At 43.6% G+C, this 23493-nt stretch overlaps 1 protein-coding gene across 3 annotated transcripts in view; it reads left to right on the forward strand.

The window, feature by feature from the left end:
- The window catches only part of AP3S2 (adaptor related protein complex 3 subunit sigma 2), a 66007-nt gene that overhangs the window by 39225 nt on the left and 3289 nt on the right, over positions 1-23493 (forward strand). The window contains exons 5-6 of one of the 3 annotated variants that reach the window (XM_033189037.1): positions 10655-10775; positions 10920-11373. In XM_033189037.1, the coding sequence (XP_033044928.1) occupies positions 10655-10775; positions 10920-10924 (126 nt within the window). In that variant the 3' untranslated portion in view covers positions 10925-11373. Of the gene's footprint in view, positions 1-10654; positions 11374-22645; positions 22754-23493 lie in introns of those variants that run through there. The other 2 variants (XM_033189036.1, XM_033189035.1) reach the window with 2 other exon arrangements.

Consider the following 23493-nt stretch of genomic DNA (forward strand, 5'->3'; position numbering starts at 1 on the left):
CTCCTGAGGAGCTGGGACTATAGGCGCCCACCACCTCGTCCGGCTAGTTTTTTGTATTTTTTAGTAGAGACGGGGTTTCACCTTGTTAGCCAGGATGGTCTCCATCTCCTGACCTCGTGATCCGTCCGTCTCAGCCTCCCAAAGTGCTGGGATTACAGGCTTGAGCCACCGCGCCCGGCCTTCATGATTTAAACTGTTGGAGGCTGGAGTAAGGTCTGATTTCATATTCTCTGGGGTAGACATCAGCTCTCCTGGCTGTGCTATTTAGAGCCTAGGGCACTTGGTTCCCTTTTGCTTTCAGAAATCCCTAAACACAGCTCAACATCATGACTGAGTTGGGTGTTGGTGTTAATTATGGTGAATTGAATTTTTGTTCAAAGAAAACTGTGTGGGTGACCTAATATTCTGATCTACCAGTATCTAATAGCAAAGCTGGATTTAGAATTCAATTGGGCTTTCAAGATTTGGTCATCAGAGTCACAAATCAATGGCTATGTCAAGGGAATTTATCCAGCTTTTTTTTTGTTGTTGTTAAATAGATTTCAATTTGCAGAGCGAAACATATGCTTCTGAATGGTGCTGAATCCAAGAAAACCTCATAGTATGGAATTTTAAATCTCTGCTAAGCATAGGCTGCTAAAATGGAAAAATGCTGAGGGTTCAAAATTGGACTTGTGAGCACTGAGATGAAAGGATCATAAACAGTAATACTGGGTTATGTTTGCCAGATGTCACTTCTGTGAACAGAGCTTATGATAACAAAGCTCATTAATACCCGCCACACCCTGTGACGTTGAAGCAGGTGTCCTGACTGCAGGTCTCCAGGAATGGAGGGACAAGTGAGGGACATACAGTTTGTGTTTTTGATGATGAAAGAGGAGCTATTTGGTCTAGAAGAATAAGATATTCTGTTTGAGTTTTAGTTCTTGTAAAAGGTGTGAGTTAACACACTTGACTATCCTTGGCTGCCTCTATTTCTGTATCTGAATGTGCCAAAGAGAGAAGAAGGGAGCTGAGGCCAGCCTTGGGTTCCATTGCATCTATAAAACCCTTCTTTACTGATGCTTGGTAGGTAAGAATTTTGTGGCAGAATTTTTTTTTTTTTTTTTTGCTTAAGTAATAAAGAAATGTATTATCTTACATACAGAAAGGCCAGTTGAAGGGCAGAGTTAAACTGGTTAAGACAGTTTTATCTGCAGTTTCACTTTCTGTAGTTCCAGTTATGCACAGTCAACCATGGTCCAAAAATATTAAATGGAAAATTCCAGAAATAAACAGTATGTTTTAAATTGCATGCCATTCTGAGCAGCATGATGAAATGTTGCTTTGTCCTGCTCCAGGATGGGAATCATCCCCTCATCCATTGTATCCATGCGATGTACACTAGCTGCCCATTGCTTACTTAGTAGCCATCTTGACTGTCACAGTGTCGCAGTGCTTGTGTTCAGGTAACCTTTATTTTACTTCATAATGGCCCCAAAGTGCAAGAGTAGTGATGCTGGCATATTGTCATAATTGTTTTTATTATTACTTATCATTGTTAATTTCTTACTGTGCCTGATTTACAAATTAGACTTTTTATCTTAGGTATGTGTGTATGGGAAAAAAGCATCGCATCCCCTGGGGTCTTAGGACATATCCTAGGCAGGTAAGGGGGGACTACTGTACTTTCTATGTGTTATCTTCAATTCTTAGTGTTGGCTGTAGAATATTTTTTTCAGAGGCCAAAATCTTATTCCCTCAGGGTAGCATAAAGACAGAGATTGGCCGGGCATGGTGGTTCACGCCTGTAATCCCAGCACTTTGGGAGGCTGAGGCGGGTGGATCATGAGGTCAGGAGATTGAGACCAACCTGGCTAACACGGTGAAACCCTGTCTCTACTAAAAAATACAAAAAATTAGCCAGGCATGGTGGTGGGTGCCAGTAGTCCCAGCTACTCGGGAGGCTGAGGCAGGAGAATGGCATGAACCCAGGAGGCAGAGTTTGCAGTGAGCCGAGATTGCGCCACTGCACTCCAGCCTGGGTGACAGAGCGAGCCTCCATCTCAAAAAAAAAAAAAAAAAAAAAGACAGAGATCAGCAATAATGATTTCTCAGATTTCTAAAATCCCTGTAGTTTGTTTAGAAAAAAAAGAAAGAAGGGCTGGGCGCGGTGGCTCACACCTGTAATCCCAGCACTTTGGGAAGCCGAGATGGATGGGTCACTTGAGGTCAGGAGTTCAAAACCAGACTGACCAACATGGTGAAACCCCGTCTCTACTAAAAATACAAAAATTAGGCAAACATGGTGGCGCATGCCTGTAATCCCAGCTATTTAGGAGGTTGAGGCACAAGAATTGCTTGAACCCAGGAGGCAGAGGTTGCAGTGAGCCCAGATTGCACCACTGCACTCCAGCCTGGGTGAGAGAGTGAGGCTGTCTCAAAAAAAGAAAAAACAAAAAAAAACCCGGGAGCTTATAGTTGAAGTAAATAGATGGATCATACAGAGACATCCCTTGGTCTTGGAGTCAACGGCTTATTTTTGGAAAACGTTCTGTAAGTTGAGTGTAATTTTTCAGTGGGCATGATGTTCATATTAGGGAGTTCTCATCCTGTACTGCTTTTCATAGAAGTGACCGTAAGCACTGTCTTAGTCAAATATGTATATATCTGCAGGTTGCATTTTGTAACACTAAATTGCATATAAATTATTTATACAGAATAATACAGTACCTAATCATAAGCTCTTTCATTTAATGATATTTGATCAAAAGTAGAGAACAAAGAATGGGACTTTGAAGTAATAGCTGTCTCTGAGGCTGGGCTCTGAAACAGACTAGCAGAGTAGATGGTAACCCATCTGCAGCTTTCAGCTGAGCATCTGTGGCCCTAGATACAGAAGCATGGCAGGCAGCCTCCTGACTGAGTGCAGGGTACAGCTCTTGAGCTGTGCCAAGTGTGTAACAACATAGGCAAGGCTGGACTGGCACCACAGGTATGACTTGCCTTAAGCCAGATAGCTGGGGGAAAAAAACACTGGCAATTTGGGGTAGAAGATCAATGCCAAGTGAGAAGAGCAATGAAGACTATATAAATTCCTGAGTAAGAAATTATCAGGCCAGGTGTGGTGACTCATGCCTCTAATCCCAACACTTTGGGAGGCCAAGGCAGGTGGACCACCTGAGGTCAGGAGTTTGGGAGCAGCTTGGACAACATGGTGAAACCCTATCTCTACTAAAAATATAAAAATTAGCCAGGTGTGGTGGTGGGCACCTGTAATCCCAGCTATTCAGGAGGGTGAGGCAGGAGAATCGCTTGAACCCAGAGGGCAGAGGTTGTAGTGAGCTGAGATCTTGCCATTGCACTCTAGCCTGAGCAACAAGAGTGAAACTCTGTCACAAATAAAAAAAAAAAAAAAAGAAGAAGAAGAAAGAAATTATCATGGGAGGAGTAGTCATAGGAAGGGAAGTTAATGTTAACTGGGCAGCTGCCAAGTACCAGGCATTGTGCTAGGTACTTTATTCTCAGTAATCTTTTATAAAGTAGATAGTAGCATTCCTGTGTAACAGATGAGGAAGCTGAAACTCAGGCTAAAGTGCCTGAAACTTTAAAACCCATGTTCTTTCCACTAAACCACAGAATTTGAGAATTTTAAAGCATAAATAATGTGATAGATATAGATATAAAAATTTATAGAATTTATTGATTTTTTGTTTTCAAAACCAGAAGTCTAAGAGTCAAGACAATTAGGAACAAAGGCTGGGGGCCATGGGAGATTTGGAACTATGCATAAGCTCCAGCCAGACCAAGGGTCTGCCAGAGGAGGCACTGTTTACATTTTGGGCAGTGCAATTTTTCTTTGAATTGCTGGTATTTAGTGTCCTTAGCCCCTTCTACTAAATGCTGGTAGAGTGCCTACCTGATACATTTCCAAATGCCTTCTGAATGGGAGCAGTACTTTCCTAGATCAAGAGCATGGTGTTAGAATACGGAGTATGTATAAGAGATCAGTAGTAGAAAAGTTTGAAGTAGACAGTGATCCAGTTGAGAACCTTGTCCTCTGTATTGCTAAATCTGATGGACACTTTCCAGTGCCCTTCACCAAGCAATTTTGACACTTCCTTATTTTTAAAATAGTCTTTGTTCTTAGTTTCTATGATACACATTTACTGGTATATTTTTTTTCTACCTTTCTGGCCACTCTCTCTGGCCCACTGGGCTTCTTACCTCTTAAATGGCCATTCTTCTCTTTTCTTTGAGACGTTGTCTTCTTAGGAAATCTCTCACAATCCCATGACTTCATTTATCTGTCTGTTGGTGACTCCTCAGTTGCTGTCCAAACTCACTCTACTTCAAACACGGTATGTCCAAAGCAGAACCTCCAGCTCCTGCATCTTCACACTGACAGGTTTTTTTTGTTTTTTGTTTTTGAGACAGAGTCTCGCTCTGTTGACCAGACTGGAGTGCAGTGGCTGGCTCGATCTCGGCTCACCACAACCTCCACCTCCCAGATTGAAGCGATTCTCCTGCCTCAACCTCCCAGGTAGCTGAGATTACAGGTGCATGCCATCACGCCCGCCTAATTTTTTGTATTTTTAGTAGAGACAGGGTTTTATTGTGTTAGCCAGGATGGTCTCAATCTCCTGACCTCATGATCTGCCCGCCTCAGTCTCCCAAAGTGCTGGGATTAAAGGCATGAGCTATAGCGTCTGGCTTTTTTTTTTTTTTTTTTTTGAGACGGAGTCTCGCTCTGTCGCCCAGGCTGGAGTGCTGTGGCCGGATCTCGGCTCACTGCAAGCTCCGCCTCCCGGGTTCACGCCATTCTCCTGCCTCAGCCTCCCGAGCAGCTGGGACTACAGGCGCCCACCACCTCGCCCGGCTAGTTTTTTGTATTTTTAGTAGAGACGGGGTTTCACCGTGTTAGCCAGGATGGTCTCGATCTCCTGACCTCGTGATCCACCCGACTCGGCCTCCCAAAGTGCTGGGATTACAGGCTTGAGCCACCGCGCCCGGCCTTTTTTTTTTTTTTTTTTTTTGAGAAGGAGTCTCACTCTGTTGCCAGGCTGGAGTGCAGTGGCATGATCTTGGCTCACCGCAACCTCTGCCTCCCGAGTTCAAGCGATTCTCCTGCCTCAGCCCCCTGAGTAGCTGGGGCTATGGGTGCATGCCACCACATCCAGCTAATTTTTTGTATTTTTAGTAGAGACCAGGTTTCACCATGTTAGCCAGGATGGTCTTGATCTCCTCACCTCCTGATCCACCTGCCTCAGCCTCCCAAAGTGCTGGGATTACAGGCGTGAGCCACCACGCCCCGCCTTTTCTTTTCTTTTTTTTTTCTTTTTTTTTTTTTTTTTGAAACAGAGTCTTATTGTGTCGCCCAGGCTGGAGTTCAGTGGCACGATCTCGGCTCGCTGCAACCTCCGCCTCCTGGCTGCAAGTGATTCTCCTGCCTCAGCTTCCTGAGTAGCTGGGATTACAGGCACGTGCCACCACACCCAGCTAATTTTTGTATTTTTAGTAGAGACAGGGTTTCACCATGTTGGCCAGGCTGGTCTTGAACTCCTGACCTCAGGTGATCTACCCGCCTCGGCCTCCCAAAGTGCTGGGATTATAGGTGTGAACCACCATGTCTGACCCACACCGATAATTCTGACTCACCCTTTGAAAAAGTCAGCCCTCAAAATGCCTTTCCTGGCACTCCCCTCCTGCCAATAGACTGAAATAGATATACTTGTCTTGTTTGCCCAGCACCTTTGGCTAGTTTTGCCACTGCATCTGACACAGGGTGTTGTTTTCTCCTGTTTGCATGGATAAGGGCACAAACTCCAGAACCTGTGTGTCTGAGCTTAAATCTTGACTTTGCCATATAAGAGCCGAATGACTTGTGCCTTAGAAGCTTTTGTGTGAGGCTGAGCGCAGTGGCTCACATCTGTAATTCAACCACTTTGGGAGGCCAGGGCAGGCAGATCACTTGAGCTGAGGAGCTGGAGACCAACCTGGACAACATTACAAAACCCCATCGCTACAAAAAACACCAAAATTAGCTGGGAATGATGGCACATACCTGTAGTCCCAACTACTCAGACAACTGAGATGGGAGGATGGCTTGAACCTGGGAGGTCAAGACTGCAGTGAGCTGAGATCGTGCCACTGCATTCTAACCTGAGCAACAAAGCCAGACCCTGTGTCAAAAAAAAAAAAAAAAGAAAACAAACTTATGTGTGATAGCACCTTGCTTATGTGGTAGCTGTGACTATTAAAAATATGTAAAGTACTTAGAACTGTGCCTACACAAAATATTTCATTATTTTGTTTGTTTGTTTCCCCCACCAGATAGTATTAAGAAAGTAGGGATCAGATTGTCTTGTTCACCACTGTATTTTCCATTTTTAGCACAATAGTTGGGACATACTTGTTAATTAATTACTGTAGAATTCATATATTCACCCACTGTTCTAGGCGGGAATTCATATATCCACCCATATTCTGGGGAAACAGTTAATAAAACATTCCTGTCTTCATGAATCTTACCTCTAACGGGGAGACAAAATAAAACATAGGTGGTGATAAGTGCAGGGGAGAAGATACAGCAGAGTAGGGCCTGGGTAGATGTGGCTTGATAGTTTATATAGGGTAGTTAGAGAAATGTTTGATAAGATAGCATTTGAATAGAAACTGGAAGGAAGTGAGAGAAGTAAGAGGGAAGCCGATAATAATCCTGAAAGGAACAATCCCAAATATTGAAATCTGGAAAGATCAAAATTCCTAAAGTCTAATGTCCTGAAAATCACAATCCAGAAAAATCAAAATCCTGAATTACAATTCTGGAAAAATAATTTAAAGAGTTCTTTAAGCCAGGTGCAGTGGTTCATGCCTGTTAATCCCAGCACTTTGGAAGGCTGAGGTGGGAGGATCACTTGAGCCCTGGAGTTGGAGACAACAAGCCTGGGCAACATAGTGAGACCCCCATGTCTACAAAAAAGTAAAAAATATTAGCCGGGCATGGTGATGCATGTCTGTAGTCCTAGTTACTCCAGAGGCTGAGGTAGGGGGATCGTTTGAGCCTGGGAGGTTGAGACTGCGTTGAGCCATGATTGTGTCATTGCACTCCAGCCTGGGTGACAAAGCAAGACCCTGTCTCAAAAAAAAAGGCTGCGCACAGTGGCTCATACCTATAATCCCAGCGCTTTGGGGGAGACCAAGGTGGGCAGATCACCTGAGATCAGGAGTTTAAGACCAGCCTGTCCAACATGGTGAAACCCCATCATCTCTACTAAAAATACCAAAATTAGCCGGCCATAGTGGCAGGCACCTGTAATCCCAGCTACTTGGGAGGCTAAGGCAGGAGAATTGCTTGAACCCCAGGAGGCGGAGGTTGCAGTGAGCCGAGATTGCATATTGCACTCCAGCATGGGCGACAAGAGCGAGACTTCGTCTCAAAAAAAAAAAAAAAATGAAAAGAAAAAAGGGACAGGTCTGGCTATGTTGGCCAGAGTGGTCTTGAACTCCTGAACTCAAACAATCTTCCTGCCTCGGCCTTCCAAAGTGCTGGGATTACAGGCATAAGCCACCGTGCCCAGCCCCAGCCCAGTTTTTACCTTTGATGAAGCTTTCTCTGAAATTCAGTATTGTAGTTCTCCAAACTGTTTGTCTTCTTGCTCATGCTCTCATGTTTTTAATTCTAATTGTTTCTAGTAGATTGTAAACTCCTTTGGAATAGTGTCAGTGTATAATACTTTGTTGGTTATCCAAACAGTACAGGACAGTCAGAATTGATTAGTTGATGTGAAATAGATATGTGTCTCAATTTTGTGAGTTTCTTTTTCTTTTCTTTTCTTTTTTTTTTTAGACAGAGTCTCACTCTGTTGCCCAGGCTGGAGTACATGGGCACAATCTTGGCTCACTGCAACCTCCGCCTCCCAGGTTCAAGTGATTTTCAGCTAATTTTTGTATTTTTAGTAGAGACAGGGTTTCACCATGTTGTCCAGGCTGGTCTCAAACTCCTGACCTCAGGTGATCCGCCCACGTAGGCCTCCCAAAGTGCAAGGATTACAGACATGAGCCACTGCGCCTGGCCTTTTCTTTGGTTTTTTTTTTGAGACAGAGTCTTGGTCTGTTGCCCAGGCTATAATGCAATGGCACGATCTCAGCTCATTGTAATCTCTGCTTCCGAGCGCCTTCCACTTCAGCCTTCCAAATAGCTGGGACTACAGGCGTGCACTACCATGCCTGGGTAATTTTTTTTTATTTTTTGTAGAATTGAGGTTTCTCCATGTTGTCCAGGCTGGTCTTGGACTCCTGGGCTCAAGTGATCCGTCCATCTCAGCTTCCCAAAGTGTTGGGATTACAGGCATGAGCCATCTTACCCAGCCTGTTTTTTTTATTTTCAATATCTGATTAGCACAGCTAGAGGCCTCCCCTCCCCTCCTTTTTTTTTTCTTTTAATTTTGTGACAGAATCTGGCTCTGTTGCCCAGGCTGGAGTGCAGTGGCTCAATCTTGGCTCACTGTAACCTCTGCCTCCCGGGTTTAAGCAATTCTCATGCCTCAGCCTCCTGAGTAGCTGGGACTACAGGTGCGTGCCATCACGCCTGGCTGATTTTTTTTTTTTTTGAGACGGAGTCTCACTCTGTCATCTAGGCTGGAGTGCGGTGGTGCAGTCTCGGCTCACTGCAACCTCTGCCTCCTAGGTTCAAGCAATTCTCCCGCCTCAGCCTTCTGAGTAGCTGGGATTACAGGTGCACACCACCATGCCCGGCTAATTTTTTGTGTTTTTTTAGTAGAGACAGGGTTGCACCATCTTGGCCAGGCTGGTCTTGAACTCCTGACCTCGTGATCTGCCCACCTCAGCCTCCCAAAGTGCTGGGATTACAGGTGTGAGCCACTGCGCCCGGCCCTCATTTTTGTACTTTTTAGTAGAGACAGGGTTTCGCCATGTTGGCCAACCTGGTCTCGAACTCCTGACCTCGAGTGATCCACCTGCCTCAGCCTCCCAAAGTGCTGGAATTACAGGTGTGAGCCATTGCACCCAGCCAAGGCCCATTTTTTAAAACCAAATTCTAATTAGACCTTGCCTCTGAAGGTTATGACTTGTGCATACTGGCTAGTTTCAGGGTGGGCTCACTTTTCACTTTGCCTTTGCTCCCTTGGGAGATAACCTCTGGGTGCACTCAGGAGGATCTAGGAACCCTATGTTCCTCAAGTGGGATTCTGCATGAAGTGCTTTTGTGGGCTTCTGACTCTACCAGATTCTAACTGTGTAATTTATGCAACCCTCTTAAAGACCTCTTTGTGGCCGGGCGCGGTGGCTCAAACCTGTAATCCCAGCACTTTGGGAGGCCGAGACGGGCGGATCACGAGGTCAGGAGATCGAGACCATCCTGGCTAACACGGTGAAACCCCGTCTCTACTAAAAAATACAAAAAACTAGCCGGGCGAGGTGGCGGGCGCCTGTAGTCCCAGCTACTCGGGAGGCTGAGGCAGGAGAATGGCGTGAACCCAGGAGGCAGAGCTTGCAGTGAGCTGAGATCCGGCCACTGCACTCCAGCCTGGGCGACAGAGCGAGACTCCGTCTCAAAAAAAAACAAAACAAAACAAGACCTCTTTGTGCCTCAATTTTCTTCACTTGTAAAACAGGGATGATATCACATTTCATTGATTCTTAGACTCACTTTTTGAGTACCATTTATAATTTTAACATCAAATCAAGATTTTTCTTATAATCAATGGTATATCATTTTTCTTTTTTAGTAGCACATAAAATGGTATGTTTTACAATCAGTGAAGTCTTAGATTAGATATAATACAGTAATATCTACCATTCAATTACTTGAGGATTGGAGTCGGTGAATAATTGCTTAGTTCAATAAATGGTGAGTTTGTCTTTATTTTTACTTTCTTCCTACTAGTCTCTCTGCCTCCTATATTGTGCCTTAAAACTATCCTTTACACACCTTCCTAATGATATATTTAAAAATGTATTTTTTACTAACTCCCTTGCTGATGTATACCCCTAACTGCAGTGATTCTTGAGGAGGAGAAGGACATGCCTCACTCCCCTCCACCACCTTCCTCAGAACCTTATGATAGTTCAGTTACACTAAGTGATTGAGGGAAGTATGTTATTTAGTGAATTTTCATGATTTTTTTTAAAGTTGGGGACCACTGCCAAAAGGGTGAAGCCATAGCCCCTTCTCATGTACAAAGACCTCCGTGAGCTTGCCCAGCCTGCCTCTCTAGCCTTACCTCTTGCTTTGAACTTTACGCTCCAGTGATACTGAACTATTTTTGTAACTTGTGTTTAGGGATGTTACAGCTTTGGAAGTCTTTGATCCAGCATGTAAAGGGCGAGCGGGTGGAGTGGGGTGCAGGGCTATTCCATGGGCAGTGATTTAGAAGGAGCAGGGAACTGTGGGGATGGAGATAGTCTCCTTAGAAACAGGTTTGTGAGATCTAGGCGTGGCATTGGACTTTTTTTTTTTTTTTTTTAATGGCTTCACTTATCTGCCTGCCTATGTGGTTGCCTTAGGCAGAGTGATAGAATCTCAGGGTAGAGAGCAGGGACTTATTCTCTGTTGCTCCAGAGGACACAGGTAGGATCGGGGGTGGAAATTATTTGATGCTTGTTGTAGCTCAGTACAGTTAAAAACTCTCTGACAGTTGTTGCTGCTCAACAGCCCACTGAGCAGTTTGGAAACAGTAGTGAGCTCTCTTCATGGAGGCGAAGGATCTGTCACCAGAGTGAAGGATCTACACTGTTGCAGGAGCCAAAGAACAGAATCCTGCACTGGGGAAGAGGTTGGTCAAGATGACTTTGATTATAACTACCAAATTAACCAACATCCATCAAGTACTTACTAAGAACCAGGCACATAATAGATAGCCAAGTGCTTTATATACAGTGCCTCATTTATTTCCTACATCATCTTTTTTAATCTTTAGAATAAGCCTGGCAGCCCAGAACTCTGGTTCTCCCCATTTTACAGATGAAGAAACTGAGGTTTATTGGTAGGAAGCCTCAGTTTCTCTAAGGTCACACAGCTGGTAAGTGATAGAGCCAGATTCAGATCCTGGACTCTGATTCTGGACCTGCTCCCTCTACACTCTGCAATGCTGCCTATAGTGTTCCTGCCTGCTTTAACATCCTAAATATGGGGAAATGTGTTTGTGTCATGTTTTGTTAGCAGATAAGCAACCAATGAAGGATAAAATTCAAAAGGACAAGGTTTGGATCTTTTTCTATACCTAGCACTGTGCTTGACGTTTGGGATCAGCAGTGCAAATAGGTAGTAGCCAAAGGAGGATGAAACACTGGGCTAGAAAGAAAAAGTGCTGCTAGAACATTAAAAAAAAAAAAAAAATGATTTCACAGAGAACCCTGACTCATAATAGGAATTCATTTTTTTTAAAAAGGAAGTAATAATATGTAGTGAGTATACTTTACTGTAGTCAACTATATATACTCAAAGAGCATAAAACATGAAGCCAGTGAGTGAGTGATCCTTTTATTAATTATAAAAGAAGATGAGCTGGGTGTGGTGGCTCATGCTTGTCATCCCAGCACTTTGGGAGGCAAAGTTCGGCAGATCACAAGTTCAGGAGTTCGAAATCAGCCTGGCCAACATAGAGAAACCCCATCTCTACTAAAAATAGAAAAATTAGCCAGGCGCGGTGGCACATGCCTGTAATCCTAGTTACTCAGGAGGCTGAGGCAGGAGAATTGCTTGAACCCGGGAGGCGGAGGTTGCAGTGAACTGAGATCACACCACTACACTCCAGCCTGGGTGACAGAGCGAGAATCTGTCTCAAAAAAAAAAGATGATGAATTATTAATGAAGAATAATTAATGAGTTGCTAGGTAATTTGCCATTCCCTCTGCCTGGATACCTTTTCCTCCAATTGCCAGTTAGTCTTAAGGTCACCCTTCTCTGAAATAACATAGCACTTTGTACTTGGGTCATGGAATTTATCAAAGACTTCCTTGTATTATAGTTAATTCTCTACATGTTTAATCTTTCTTACTTGATTCTAAACCCTTTAAGGGCAGGGTCCACATCTTATCTTCATTCCTTCTTCCAGCTCTTAACATTCTGTGATGTTAAGCCTATTTGAAAATAGACGTTGTTAGAGATTATATTCTTTTAGTGAAAAATCGGCCAGGTGCTGTAATCCCAGCACTCTGGGAGGTTGAAGCAGAAGGATTGCTTGAGCCCAGGAGTTTGAGATCAGCCTGGGCAACATGGTGAAACCCTGTCTCTATGAAAAATACAAAAATTAGCTGGGCGTGGTGATGCACGTCTGTGGTCCCAGCTACTCTGGAGGCTGAGGTGAGATCACTTGAGCCTCAGAGGTCAAGGCTGCTGTAAGCCATGATCACGCCTCTGCTCTTCAGCTTGAGTGATAGTGAGAGAGCAAGACCCTATCTCAAAAAAAAAAAAAGAAAAATCAGTGAATGCCTTGAATTTAACACACTACCTTTTATGTACAGCGGGCTCACTGAAACATTTAACTTGTTCACCTCTATCCATTTGTCCGAAAACAAAAAGGAAACGAAAAATTCTAAATACAGGACGAATCTGCCCTCAATTCTACTTAATTAGTGTATGTCTGGAATGAGTGTGACATGGAAGATTTGAATCTGCTCTTCTTTGCCTCTGCTCTCATGTGCCTGTGCTCATGTGCATCTTAGAGTGCTTAGAGTGCTTGTAATGAGCCGAGATCGTGCCACTGCACTCCAGCCTGAGCGACAGAGCGAGACTCCATCTAAAGAAAAAAAAAATAAATAAATACAATTCATTACTTGATATTAACAGTGAGCTGCAAAAAAAAAGCACTCCCCCCCAAAAAAGCCCAATTACATTTAGAATATTCTTTTTTAGAAGTCATGGGAGTGTGTAATATACTTTTGAAGGTTTCTGTTAAAATGATTTAATGGTGATTTAATGTCTAACTCTTTGACTCATATTGTTTTGTCTCCTTAGCTAGAAGTCAACTTTTCAGTGAAGTCAAGTATGCCTGGTACTTCTTAATGTGTTCCATGTTGTTCACTGTAGTTACACCTACGTAGATATCCAGCCAAGAGTCATTGAATCTAATTACCATATGTTCGTTTTTAGGCAAAAGAGATGCAAGGGAATGAGGATAGTCAGTCCTTTGCTTGTCTTAAAACACCGATAAAACATTGGACTTTGGAATGAAAGTATCGAGTAAGAGAGAAAAAGGTATATGTACCAGGCCCTCAATTCTACTCATAAAGATATCCCCTTTTCATTTCTTTCTAAAATGAATAATAGGGGAACTAGAGTCTGACTGTGGGCCAAGATGACTCTCAGATGATTTTCTCTTCCCCTGTCAGTGCTGAGTCACCTCAGAGCGTCTTGTTACCCTTTGACTTATTAGTAGCCACCATGCCTTCAAGTATAGACAAGAAAATGATGCATTTCCCATCTCTCAACAATCTCTTCCCTACTTATTTTCTGAAGCCCTTTCTTAGGAATTAATGAAACTAGTATAAAAAGCTATCATCCTGGGAGGCTGAGGTGGGTGGATCACGAGGTCAGGAGATGGAGACTATTCTAGCTAACACAGTGAAACCCCGTCTCTACAAAAAAGACAAAAAATTAGCCGGGTGTGGCGGCACGTGCCTGTAGTCACAGCTACTCGGGAGGCTGAGGCAGGAGAATCACTTGAACCTGGGAGGCGGATGTTGCAGTGAGCCAAGATCGCACCACTGCACTCCAGCCTGGGCCACAGAGCGAGACTCCGTCTCAAAAAAAAAAAAAATTAGCCGGGTGTGGTGGCATGTGGCCTGTAGTCCCAACTGCTGGAAAGGCTGAGGCTATAGGATCCCTTGAATCCGGGAGGTGGAGGTTGCAATGAGCCGAGATCGTGCCACTGCATTCCATCCTGGGCGACAGAGTGAGACCATGTCTCAAGAAAAAAAAAAAAAAATGAAGAGACACAGATGTCCAGAGGTGTTGGGGGGAGAATGGAGAGACTCGATAGCAGGTTAAATTGTCTTTAGAGGAACTGACATTTTGACTATAGTACTCATTCCTACTCTTGACTATTTTCAGGGGTTCCAAGAGAAAAACTTAAATAGGACAGAGCTAAAAACACCAACTTTCACTCACTAAAATGTGGTCATAAATTTGTGTATCTTGATCTTGGAAAACATCAGTATCTATGCCTCATTTTACCTTTTAAGATTTCAGATTTATCGCCTGAAGCATTTTTTCTGTTGTCTTCCCCTTATATCAAGATATCCTGTTGGTTTATTGGGGTTATCCTAATCTTTATGTCAGATGAAACTCATCCTGGTTGTAATTATTTTTAGGTTAAATAACCATTGGATTTGCCAAGTACTAAAAAATCAGTAGCACTTTTGTTTAAACTCTGTTAATAAACACTTCTGAATGCATTTTGCTAGTGTCATTATTTCCCATGCTTGCTGAGTAGAGAGAAAGTTGAATTATCATACTTGATAGTTCATGTTTGTTCATTGCACACTGTGTGAGTCTGGGTTTAGGCCTCTTGAAGACTTAGCCTCTTTCCTTCTGTTCCTATGGTTTCGAATGCCATTTGCATGACTCACATCTCAGATTTTCTTTCCCTACCAGCCTCCCTGTGTTGATTTGTGACTTTATCTGTCAGTCTTCTCTCAGGTATTTACCTAGATTTCTACAGGCTTCCTCAAGGTCAGCCCACCAGCCAACTTCCATTGTTTAACAGAACCCTTCTTTGTGCCCTAACTGTATCTCCAGTTCTTTAGATACATGAGTTCAGTATTGATTCTTGACTGCTTGCTCCCCACACCCATGCTTGGCAGCCTCCAACTTTCTCAAGTCCCGTCTGTCTCCAGTCAGAGAAATGTTAGCCATCTTTCGTGGTCAACTTTTCATATTCAGTGGACAAGGTCTGAACTGACTAGCAGGACTAATACGGGCAGCTGTTTGCTTATCCATTGCTCAGTTATACTTGAGTCATTTTGCTTATTAAAGGTCAGATGTGATGTTTCCAGATCTCTTTATGCCAGTAAAGTGGTACTGTAATTATGTAATTTGATTAAATAATATACGTATTAAATTATGAGGAAGAAAAGAAAATTATTCTGGCTGTGCATGGTGGCTCATGCCTGTAATCCTAGCACTTAGGAGTTCGAGACCAGCCTGGGCAACATGGTAAAACCCTGGCTCTACTAAAAATAGAAAAGATAAGCTGGGCGTGGTGGCGTGCGCCTATAGTCCCAGCTACTCAGGAGGCTGAGGCAAGAGAATTGCTTGAACCTGGGAGACAGAGGCTGCAGTGAGTCGAGATCACGCCCCTGCACTCCAGCTGGGCGACAGAGTGAGACTGTTTCCAAAAAAAAAGAGAAAAGAAAATTATTCTGGCTGTGCATGGTGGCTCATGCCTGTAATCCTAGCACTTAGGAGTTCGAGACCAGCCTGGGCAACATGGTAAAACCCTGGCTCTACTAAAAATAGAAAAGATAAGCTGGGCGTGGTGGCGTGCGCCTATAGTCCCAGCTACTCAGGAGGCTGAGGCAAGAGAATTGCTTGAACCTGGGAGACAGAGGCTGCAGTGAGTCGAGATCACGCCCCTGCACTCCAGCTGGGCGACAGAGTGAGACTGTTTCCAAAAAAAAAGAGAAAAGAAAATTATTCTGTGAAAACTAAGAGGAATGCTTTGGAAGGACAAGTTACTTTAAAAAAGAAATGAAGCTGAATTAGGTTGGGCAAGATAACTATGGAAGAGTAGAGGTGGAGGAATCCTAAAAATCTAGGATTCTGTACTTACTATTTCATAGCAGTCTGAGTTCTAACTTTAGAGAAACTGGAAATTGTAGATGATGCATTTTGGGTGAGTTTTTTGCAATAATGGCAAAAAACTCAAATCAGCAGAAGAGATCTTTCTGGGTTGGGCACAGTGGCTCACACCTGTAATCTCAATACTTTGGGAGGCTAAGGCGGGAGGATCCCTTGAGCTCAGGAGTTCAAGACCAGCCTGAGCGAGACCTCATCTCTACTTAAAAATTAAAAAAAAAAAAAAAAAAGCTGGACATGGCAGCATGTGCCGGTAGGCCCAACTACTCAGGAGACTGAGGCAGGAGGATTGCTGGAGCCCAGTAGTTCAAGGCTGCAATGAGCTATAATCATGGCACTACACTCCAGCCTGGGTGACAAAGCAAGACCCTGTCTCAAAAAAAAAAAAGAAAAAGAAAGAAAAAGAGTTTTTTGGCCCTTGCCAAAAGTTTAATGGCTCTCAAAGTTTTGTTTATAGCAAATAATGGTAGGTGTGGACATTCACGGGAAAAGTCACAGTAAAAGTCAGATTAACCATACCTTTATTACTTTCGTTTTAAATGCTATCCATGGACTCTCAGTTACTGAGGGTGAGGAAATCAGTGTTCGTATTCTACCTCCCTCCTTTTTTCCCCTCTTCTCTTCCTAGTTTTTACTAGCTGGAGTTTTCTACATCATCAAAGCATATAGTATTGACACTCCGTTGTTACCCTAATCCTATTTTAGTCTTAGACCTACAGTTAAGTAGTTTCAGTGCTCACTGCAAGTTTTTGCCGTAGTTTTTTGTTTTGTTTTTGTTTTTGAGAAGGATTTTCGCTCTTGTTGCCCAGGCTGGAGTGCAGTAACATGATCTTGGCTCACTACAACCTCCTCCTGGGTTCAGGCGATTCTCCTGCCCCAGCCTCCCAAGTAGCTGGGATTACAGGCAGGTGCCACTTCTGCCCAGCTAACTTTCTTTTTTTTTTTTTTTTTTTTGAGACAGAGTCTCGCTCCGTCACCCAGGCTGGAGTACAATGGCGCAATCTTAGCTCACTGCAGCCTCCACCTCCCAGGTTCAAGCGATTCTGCCTCAGCCTCCTGAGTAGCTGGGATTACAGGTGTGTGCCACCACACCTGGCTAATTTTTGTATTTTTAGTAGAGATGGGGTTTCACCGTGTTGGCCAGGCTGGTCTTGAACTCCTGACCTCAAATGATCCACCCACCTTGGCCTCCCAAAGTGCTGGGATTACAAGCATGAGCCACCAGGCCTGGCCCTGCCATAGTTTTTCCAGTCACCTCTTAGTTGGCACAAGTGCTTCCTTTTGTAGATTCCTTAAGAAATACTTGGCCGCGTGTGGTGGCTCATGCTTGTAATGCCAGCACTTTGAGAGACTGAGGTGGGTGGATCACTTGAGGTTGGGAGTTTGAGACCAGCCTGACCAACGTGGAGAAACCCCATCTCTGCAAAAAATACAAAATTAGCCAGGCGTGGTGCACATACCTGTAATCCCAGCTACTCAGGAGGCTGAAGCAGGAGAATCGCTTGAACCAGGGAGGCAGAGGTTGCGGTGAGCGGAGATAGCACCATTGCACTCCAGTCTGGGCAACAAGAGTGAAACTCTGTCTCAAAAAAAAAAAAGAAAGAAAAAAAGAAATACTTGGGAACAGTGGTCCCCATTCTGTTACCCTTGCTGGACAGTTGACTGGGTATAAAGTCCTTGAGCACTTTGGGAGGCCAAGGGGGGTGGAATACGAGGTTGAGAGATCCGGACCATCCTGGCCAACATGGTGAAACCCCGTATCTACTAAAAATACAAAAATTAGCTGGGCATGGTGGCGCATGCCTATAGTCCCAGCTCCTTGGGAGGCTGAGGTAGGAGAATCGCTTGAACCCAGGAGGTGGAGGTTGCAGTGAGCTGAGATCGCGCCACTGCACTCCAGCCTGGTGACAGAGCGAGACCCCATCTCAAAAATAAAAATAAAAATAAATAAAGTCCTTGAGTCGCACTTTCTGTCCTTGAGAATTTTGTAGGTATTGTTCCATTTTCTGTTAGCATCAAATATTAATGTGGAACTCTTCATGATTTTGTTTCTCTTTTAAGTGATTTGATCTTTTTGCCTGGTTGCAGGAACCCAGAAACCTTACTTAAAGGTGTGTCTTGGTACTGCCTATTCTGAATTTGTTTTCCCTGGGATACAGTGTGACCTTTCAGTATGTAGACCCCAATCCTCTCATAGTTCAGAAACATCTTAGATTCTATCTTTATGAATATATCTTTACATATTTTCCCCATTCATGTTAAAGTTTTTTAATGCAAATATTACATCTCCTTTGCTGTCTTTTGTAACTGTTTCTTCTCTATTTCTTTTAGCCCTTTTTGGTTTCTTTTTTTTTTTTTTTCATTTCTCTCCTTTTGTTCCCAGTGTGTTTTTAGCAGTCTCTCTTCTCCCTTTGCTTCGTCCAGTCTCACCTTCATTTCTATAACAGTATTTTTCCTTTCACTTCTTTCCTCAGTTCTGCTAGTATACAGCTTGTCTTCTCTTCTCGTCTCCCTACCTCTGCTGAAGTTCTTGTATTTCTGCTTTGAGCTCTCATTTCATAGAGACAACTATTTTGTCAAGTTTTCTTTTTTTCATCATGTAAAATATTTTATTACCATTATATCTAGTCCTTGGAGGCCCTTTTCCAGTGTGTGGTCTTAGTCTGCCATTTGGTTTTCCTATTTCTTTCCTAATTTTTCCTCATTGTATATTTTTATAGATCCTGTTTAGATTTTTTGTATACTTAAATAGGCAAGTTTTTCAGGGACCAGCTGTTGGCAGGATGCTTGCTGGGGGAGCTACCAAAACTGTGTTCTGGGCTGGCTACAGTTGTTCCCTTGATTTAGGGTTCTGGGTGAGTCTGTGTACCCTTAGTCTCTAGCCAGCCAATCGAGATAGGCAAGGTGTCTCTTAGCATCTCCTCAATGCAGAGGCTGTCTTTTCTACTACCATGGAGACCACCTCTGTGAGGCAAATGTAGCTTGTGTGGTTTCTCATTTAGCCTCAACTTCAGGTCCAAGGAAGTTCCTGCCTTCTAAAAACAAGGAATTAATTTGGTACCGGAGTGTGTCCTTTACCCACAGGAAGTACATATTTTTGCAGGTCTTTCTGAGATCTCCAGCTTCCCTGTCCTCTCCCTGTAGCATCCTTTCTTCTTTTCCTTCTGTGAAGCAAAGGAGTCCCTGCCGGAGCTCCCTGCTTTTGACAGCTTTTTCACCTGTTTGGGGGTTTGGAATTTTGGATATCCTGTAGTTATAACAAAAATGGAGTTTGCATTTCTATTTCTTCTTTTTGCATTTGGAACACATTTTGAACAGCATTTGAAAATGCTGACTTCATGATGCAGTGTTAAATAAGAAGCTTTAACTGACTTTTTCTGTTAACCAGCCACTAGTCTCCACGACATCATGTGTTAGGCCTTTTACTATACCTTCTCCATAAAGCCCCCACCACCACACTGTTGTCGGTCTTCGAAGTCCCTAAAGCCCAAGGAATATGCTACTCAGATATATGGAAAGCCTTTCATTCTTTCAGCATGCCTACTCTGAGCATTGTTCTAGGCCTTGGAGATAAAGCATGGAAGAAATAATACAAGATCTGGACACACCAAAGTCTTAAATGATTTCATGTGGAATAGGTGTCAGGGATGAATAGACTGGAAGACAGTTTGGGATTCTGAGGAAGTATGATAGAAAGGGTAGAACATGAGCTCTGGAATCAACACCATTCTGCTACTAACATACATGACATTGGGATCATTTTATTGCCTTTTCCTCATACATAAAATGTATCAATTTCTTCATATATAAAGACAAGGCGGGCCAGGCGTGGTGGCTCACGCCTGTAATCTCAGCACTTTGGGAGGCCAAGGCAGGCAGATCATCTGAGGTCAGGAGTTCCAGACCAGCCTGGCCAACATGAGGAAACCCCGACTCTACTAAAAATATAAAAATTAGCTGGGTGTGGTGACAGGTGCATATAATCCCAGCTACTCAGGAGGCTGAGTTGGGAGAATCGCTTGAACCCAGGAGGTGGAGGGTGCAGTGAGCCAAGTACACAACACTGTACTCCAGCCTGGGGAACAGAGTGAGACTCTGCCTCAAATAATAATAGTAATAATAATAATAGTAGTAGTAATAATAATAAAGTGAAGGTTACATTACCTACCTTAGATGAATGTTGTAAAATTAAGGTAAGTTACATAAAGTACTTGGTTCATAATAGATACTCAACAAGTACTACTTTCTACCCACACAGGGATTGGCTAAACAAAAGGAATAAATACTGAAAGTACAGGTATAGAGGACTGTTTCTCTCCTTTTTTATTAAATTGTGGTAAAATATGTAACATAAAGTTTCCTGTCTTCACCATTTTTAAACTTACAGTTCTGTGGCATTAAGTATGTCCACATTGTTGTGCAGTCGCCACCACCATCCATCTCCAGAGCTCTTTATCTTGCAAAACAGCACCCCTGTAACCACTGCCTTCTTCCCCCTGCCCATGGCAGCCCCCATTCCAGTTTCTGTCTCTGAATCTGGCGACTCTGGGCACCTCATAGGAGTCACACAGTCCTCACCCTTTTGTGTGTGGTTGTTTCACTTACAGTGTCTTCAGGGTTCATCCGTGTCACAGTGTGTCTCAGAATTCCCTTCCCTTTTACAGCGTCTCCATTCAGATGGAAACAAAACAAAACAAAACAAAACAGAATTCCTTTCCTTTTTAAGGCTGAATAATATTCTGTTGTATTTCTATGGCACATTGTTTTGATCCAATTGTCTGTTCATGGACACTTGGGCTGCTTCCACCTTTTGGCTGTTGTGAATAATACTGCTATGAACATGGGTGTATACATTCTCTTCAAGTCTTTACTTTCAGTTCTTTTGAGTGTGTACCCAAAAGTGGAATAGTTAAGCCATATGGTAATTCTGTTTTTAATCTTTTTGAGGAACCACCATACTGTTTTCAGAGGCCTATTTATTGATGGGGACAAGTATAAACAGTGGAATTCCCCCAGGGAATTATTTTAAAACCAGTCTTGTTTAACATTTTGTAAATTATCTAAATATGAGACTTTTACCATTAAATCTTTATTTGCATATAGCTAATGAATAATTCATATTGTATAAAATGTAAGAACACCTCGTGAGAGTGTGTGTGTATGTAGACAGAACAGTGGTTAATAAGGCTCAGTGTGGGCACACATACACGGGAATACATTTGATTTATTATACTCTGCCCTCAAGATCAGAAGTTCCCTGCACTTACTGAGGGCAAAATACGGGGAGCAAATGCCAGAGAACTTCAGATGTCAGAAGTGCACAGTGCCCAGATATGCAGACACATCTTTCTTCTTGACTCTGCATTGCTTACAGAGTAAACTGGTGGTTGACTGTAGACTCTAGACCAGTGGTTCTCAGCTGGGGTGAGTTTGCCCCCTGGAACACATATGACAATTCTGGAGACATTTTTGATTGTCAAGCTGGAGGAGTAGAGACCAGGGATGCCAGAGAACAGGCCACAGCGACAGGACTGCCCCACAGCAGAGAATTTTCTGGCCCCAGATGTCACTAGTACCCAGGCTGAGAAGCCCTGCTCCAGACCCAAATTACCTTCTCAGCCTTGTCTTAGCCTCTTTCCTGCGTAAATAAAGTTGTCATCCCAGCCAGACCCAGGAGCTCCCCATACCTGCCCATACACCAGCTGAATTGCTCCTTCCAACACCTTCTACCTGAAATTCTTTCCCCTGCTTCTCTAATGTCAGAGCCCAGCTTCAGTCCTCCCACTGTCTCTGTGAAACTCTCTGATCTCTCTAGCCACTGTTCCCTTTCTTCTCTGACTTCCCCAGGACTATCCCAATCATTTGGCACTTAGTTAACAATAGAAGGTTGTACTTGCTATCTTCCCACCTTGACTGAAAGCACCTTGAGGGCCATTTGATATGATTTGGTTTGAAATATGGAGTACCATTCCTTATGAACCCCAGTGGGCATCTCTGCTTTGACCCACCCAGGGCTTTCTGTGACAGCTTTCCTACCATGATGGGATACAGTGGTTGAGTCAACCTCTGTCCCATCACAGCAGTTAGGTACACTGAGATTCAGCTTTGTTTAGATAACTACTAGCTAGATGGAACCTAAGCCCAAATGTGAGCCTTATGCTTAGAAAGGTGTTTATACTGAATCTGCTTTCTAATCTAAGTGGTAAGAAATGAGGTGAGGAGAGGTGCAAAGGAATTGGGCTCTATCTTGCTCTGATCACGTCCCTTCAATGGAGCACAGCCTGGAGGATCTGCCTTATGGAAGGTAGGAGACATTCATTTCAGTTGCTTGGATAGGGATTATTCTGTCATAACTGGACCTACTTAATGACAGTCAGTGTTGACGATGGTAATATTAAGAATGAAAGCCATAATTACTTACTTGGAACCCAGTGTGTCTTGAGCACCAGGCTAGGTGCTTTACACATGTTTATCTCATCCAGCCCTCACTGCAATCCTGGAAGGAAGCTGAAGCACTTTAAAGATAATTTGCCCAGGGCCACCCAACTAGCAAGTAGCAGAGCCAGAATTTAAACAAGAGCTGCCTGACTTTGAAGCCTGGGCTCATAGCTACCACCTCACTGCTGAGGGGAGAGATTCATGTTGCCCTGTGCCAAGACCTGGGAGAGACCCCTCGTGGTGTCACTGGAGAGGTGGATGGGCAAGGGGGCTTGAGTGTCTGAGTTCTGAGTCAGGACCTGTTGTCATATCTGACCACTCTGCTGCTGCAGGAAAAGGAAACCTCATGGGTTACACTTTGACCACCACAGAGTATTCTGACTCTTCTGATTTTTGCTTCCCCTTTAGGTGCACTACATCCTCCAGGAGGTGGTGATGGGTGGGATGGTGTTAGAAACAAACATGAATGAAATCGTGGCTCAGATTGAAGCTCAAAACAGGCTGGAGAAATCCGAGGTGAGTAAGCAACTGTGTTCTAGCCCTGGCTGGGTAGAGAAAACCTGGGCAGAGGCAGGAGTGTGTACATGTGTTGGTTTGTGTTGCTGTGAAACCTCAGGAAATGATACTCATCTTCTTTCTTCCTTGAGTCCATTGAAACTCATGGATTTGAAGGTCAACCAGCCCTGAAAATTAAACAGATAACAAGGTTTGAAATCTCAGACTTTCAGGGTAAAAGAGTAAATAGAAAAGCCAGATGGCAGAGGAAAGCAAACAGCTTTTGGCTTGGGGGTTATGACCCATGTTTGTGGTTTGTAATTCCTCCTTTGAAAGCCACTCGTTCCCTGGAGGGACCCAGAACCCTCTTCTCCTATTCCAGTGTGGTTTCCTAGTTTGTGTGCTCTAAGAGTCTGATCTCCCAGCAGCCATTTCTCGTGGTGTCTTTCAGACCTCAGAGTTGCCAATTTCCTTATTTCCAGTTAGTCTTATAAAAAACTACAGTAGAGTTTGGGCTAGGCTTGAAAATAACATACCCCAGTCCACCCCCACATGGTACTGGGCTTGATACAGATGTTCACATAAATTCTGTCCTATCCCTCTGAGGTCTTTCCATCCCCTTCCTCAGCCTTACCAGAGCACAGAGGTTACAGACATATACTTTCACATGCAGAAATAGCAGAACAAATTACCTCTTTAATTATCTGAGTGTCTTAAAGAGATTCTTTGCCTTGTATAACGGAGCTTGATCTTGCGAAACC

The sequence above is a fragment of the Trachypithecus francoisi genome, unplaced genomic scaffold, assembly GCF_009764315.1.
Source record: "Trachypithecus francoisi isolate TF-2019V2 unplaced genomic scaffold, Tfra_2.0 Lachesis_group3, whole genome shotgun sequence".
Classification (NCBI taxonomy): Eukaryota; Metazoa; Chordata; class Mammalia; order Primates; family Cercopithecidae; genus Trachypithecus; species Trachypithecus francoisi.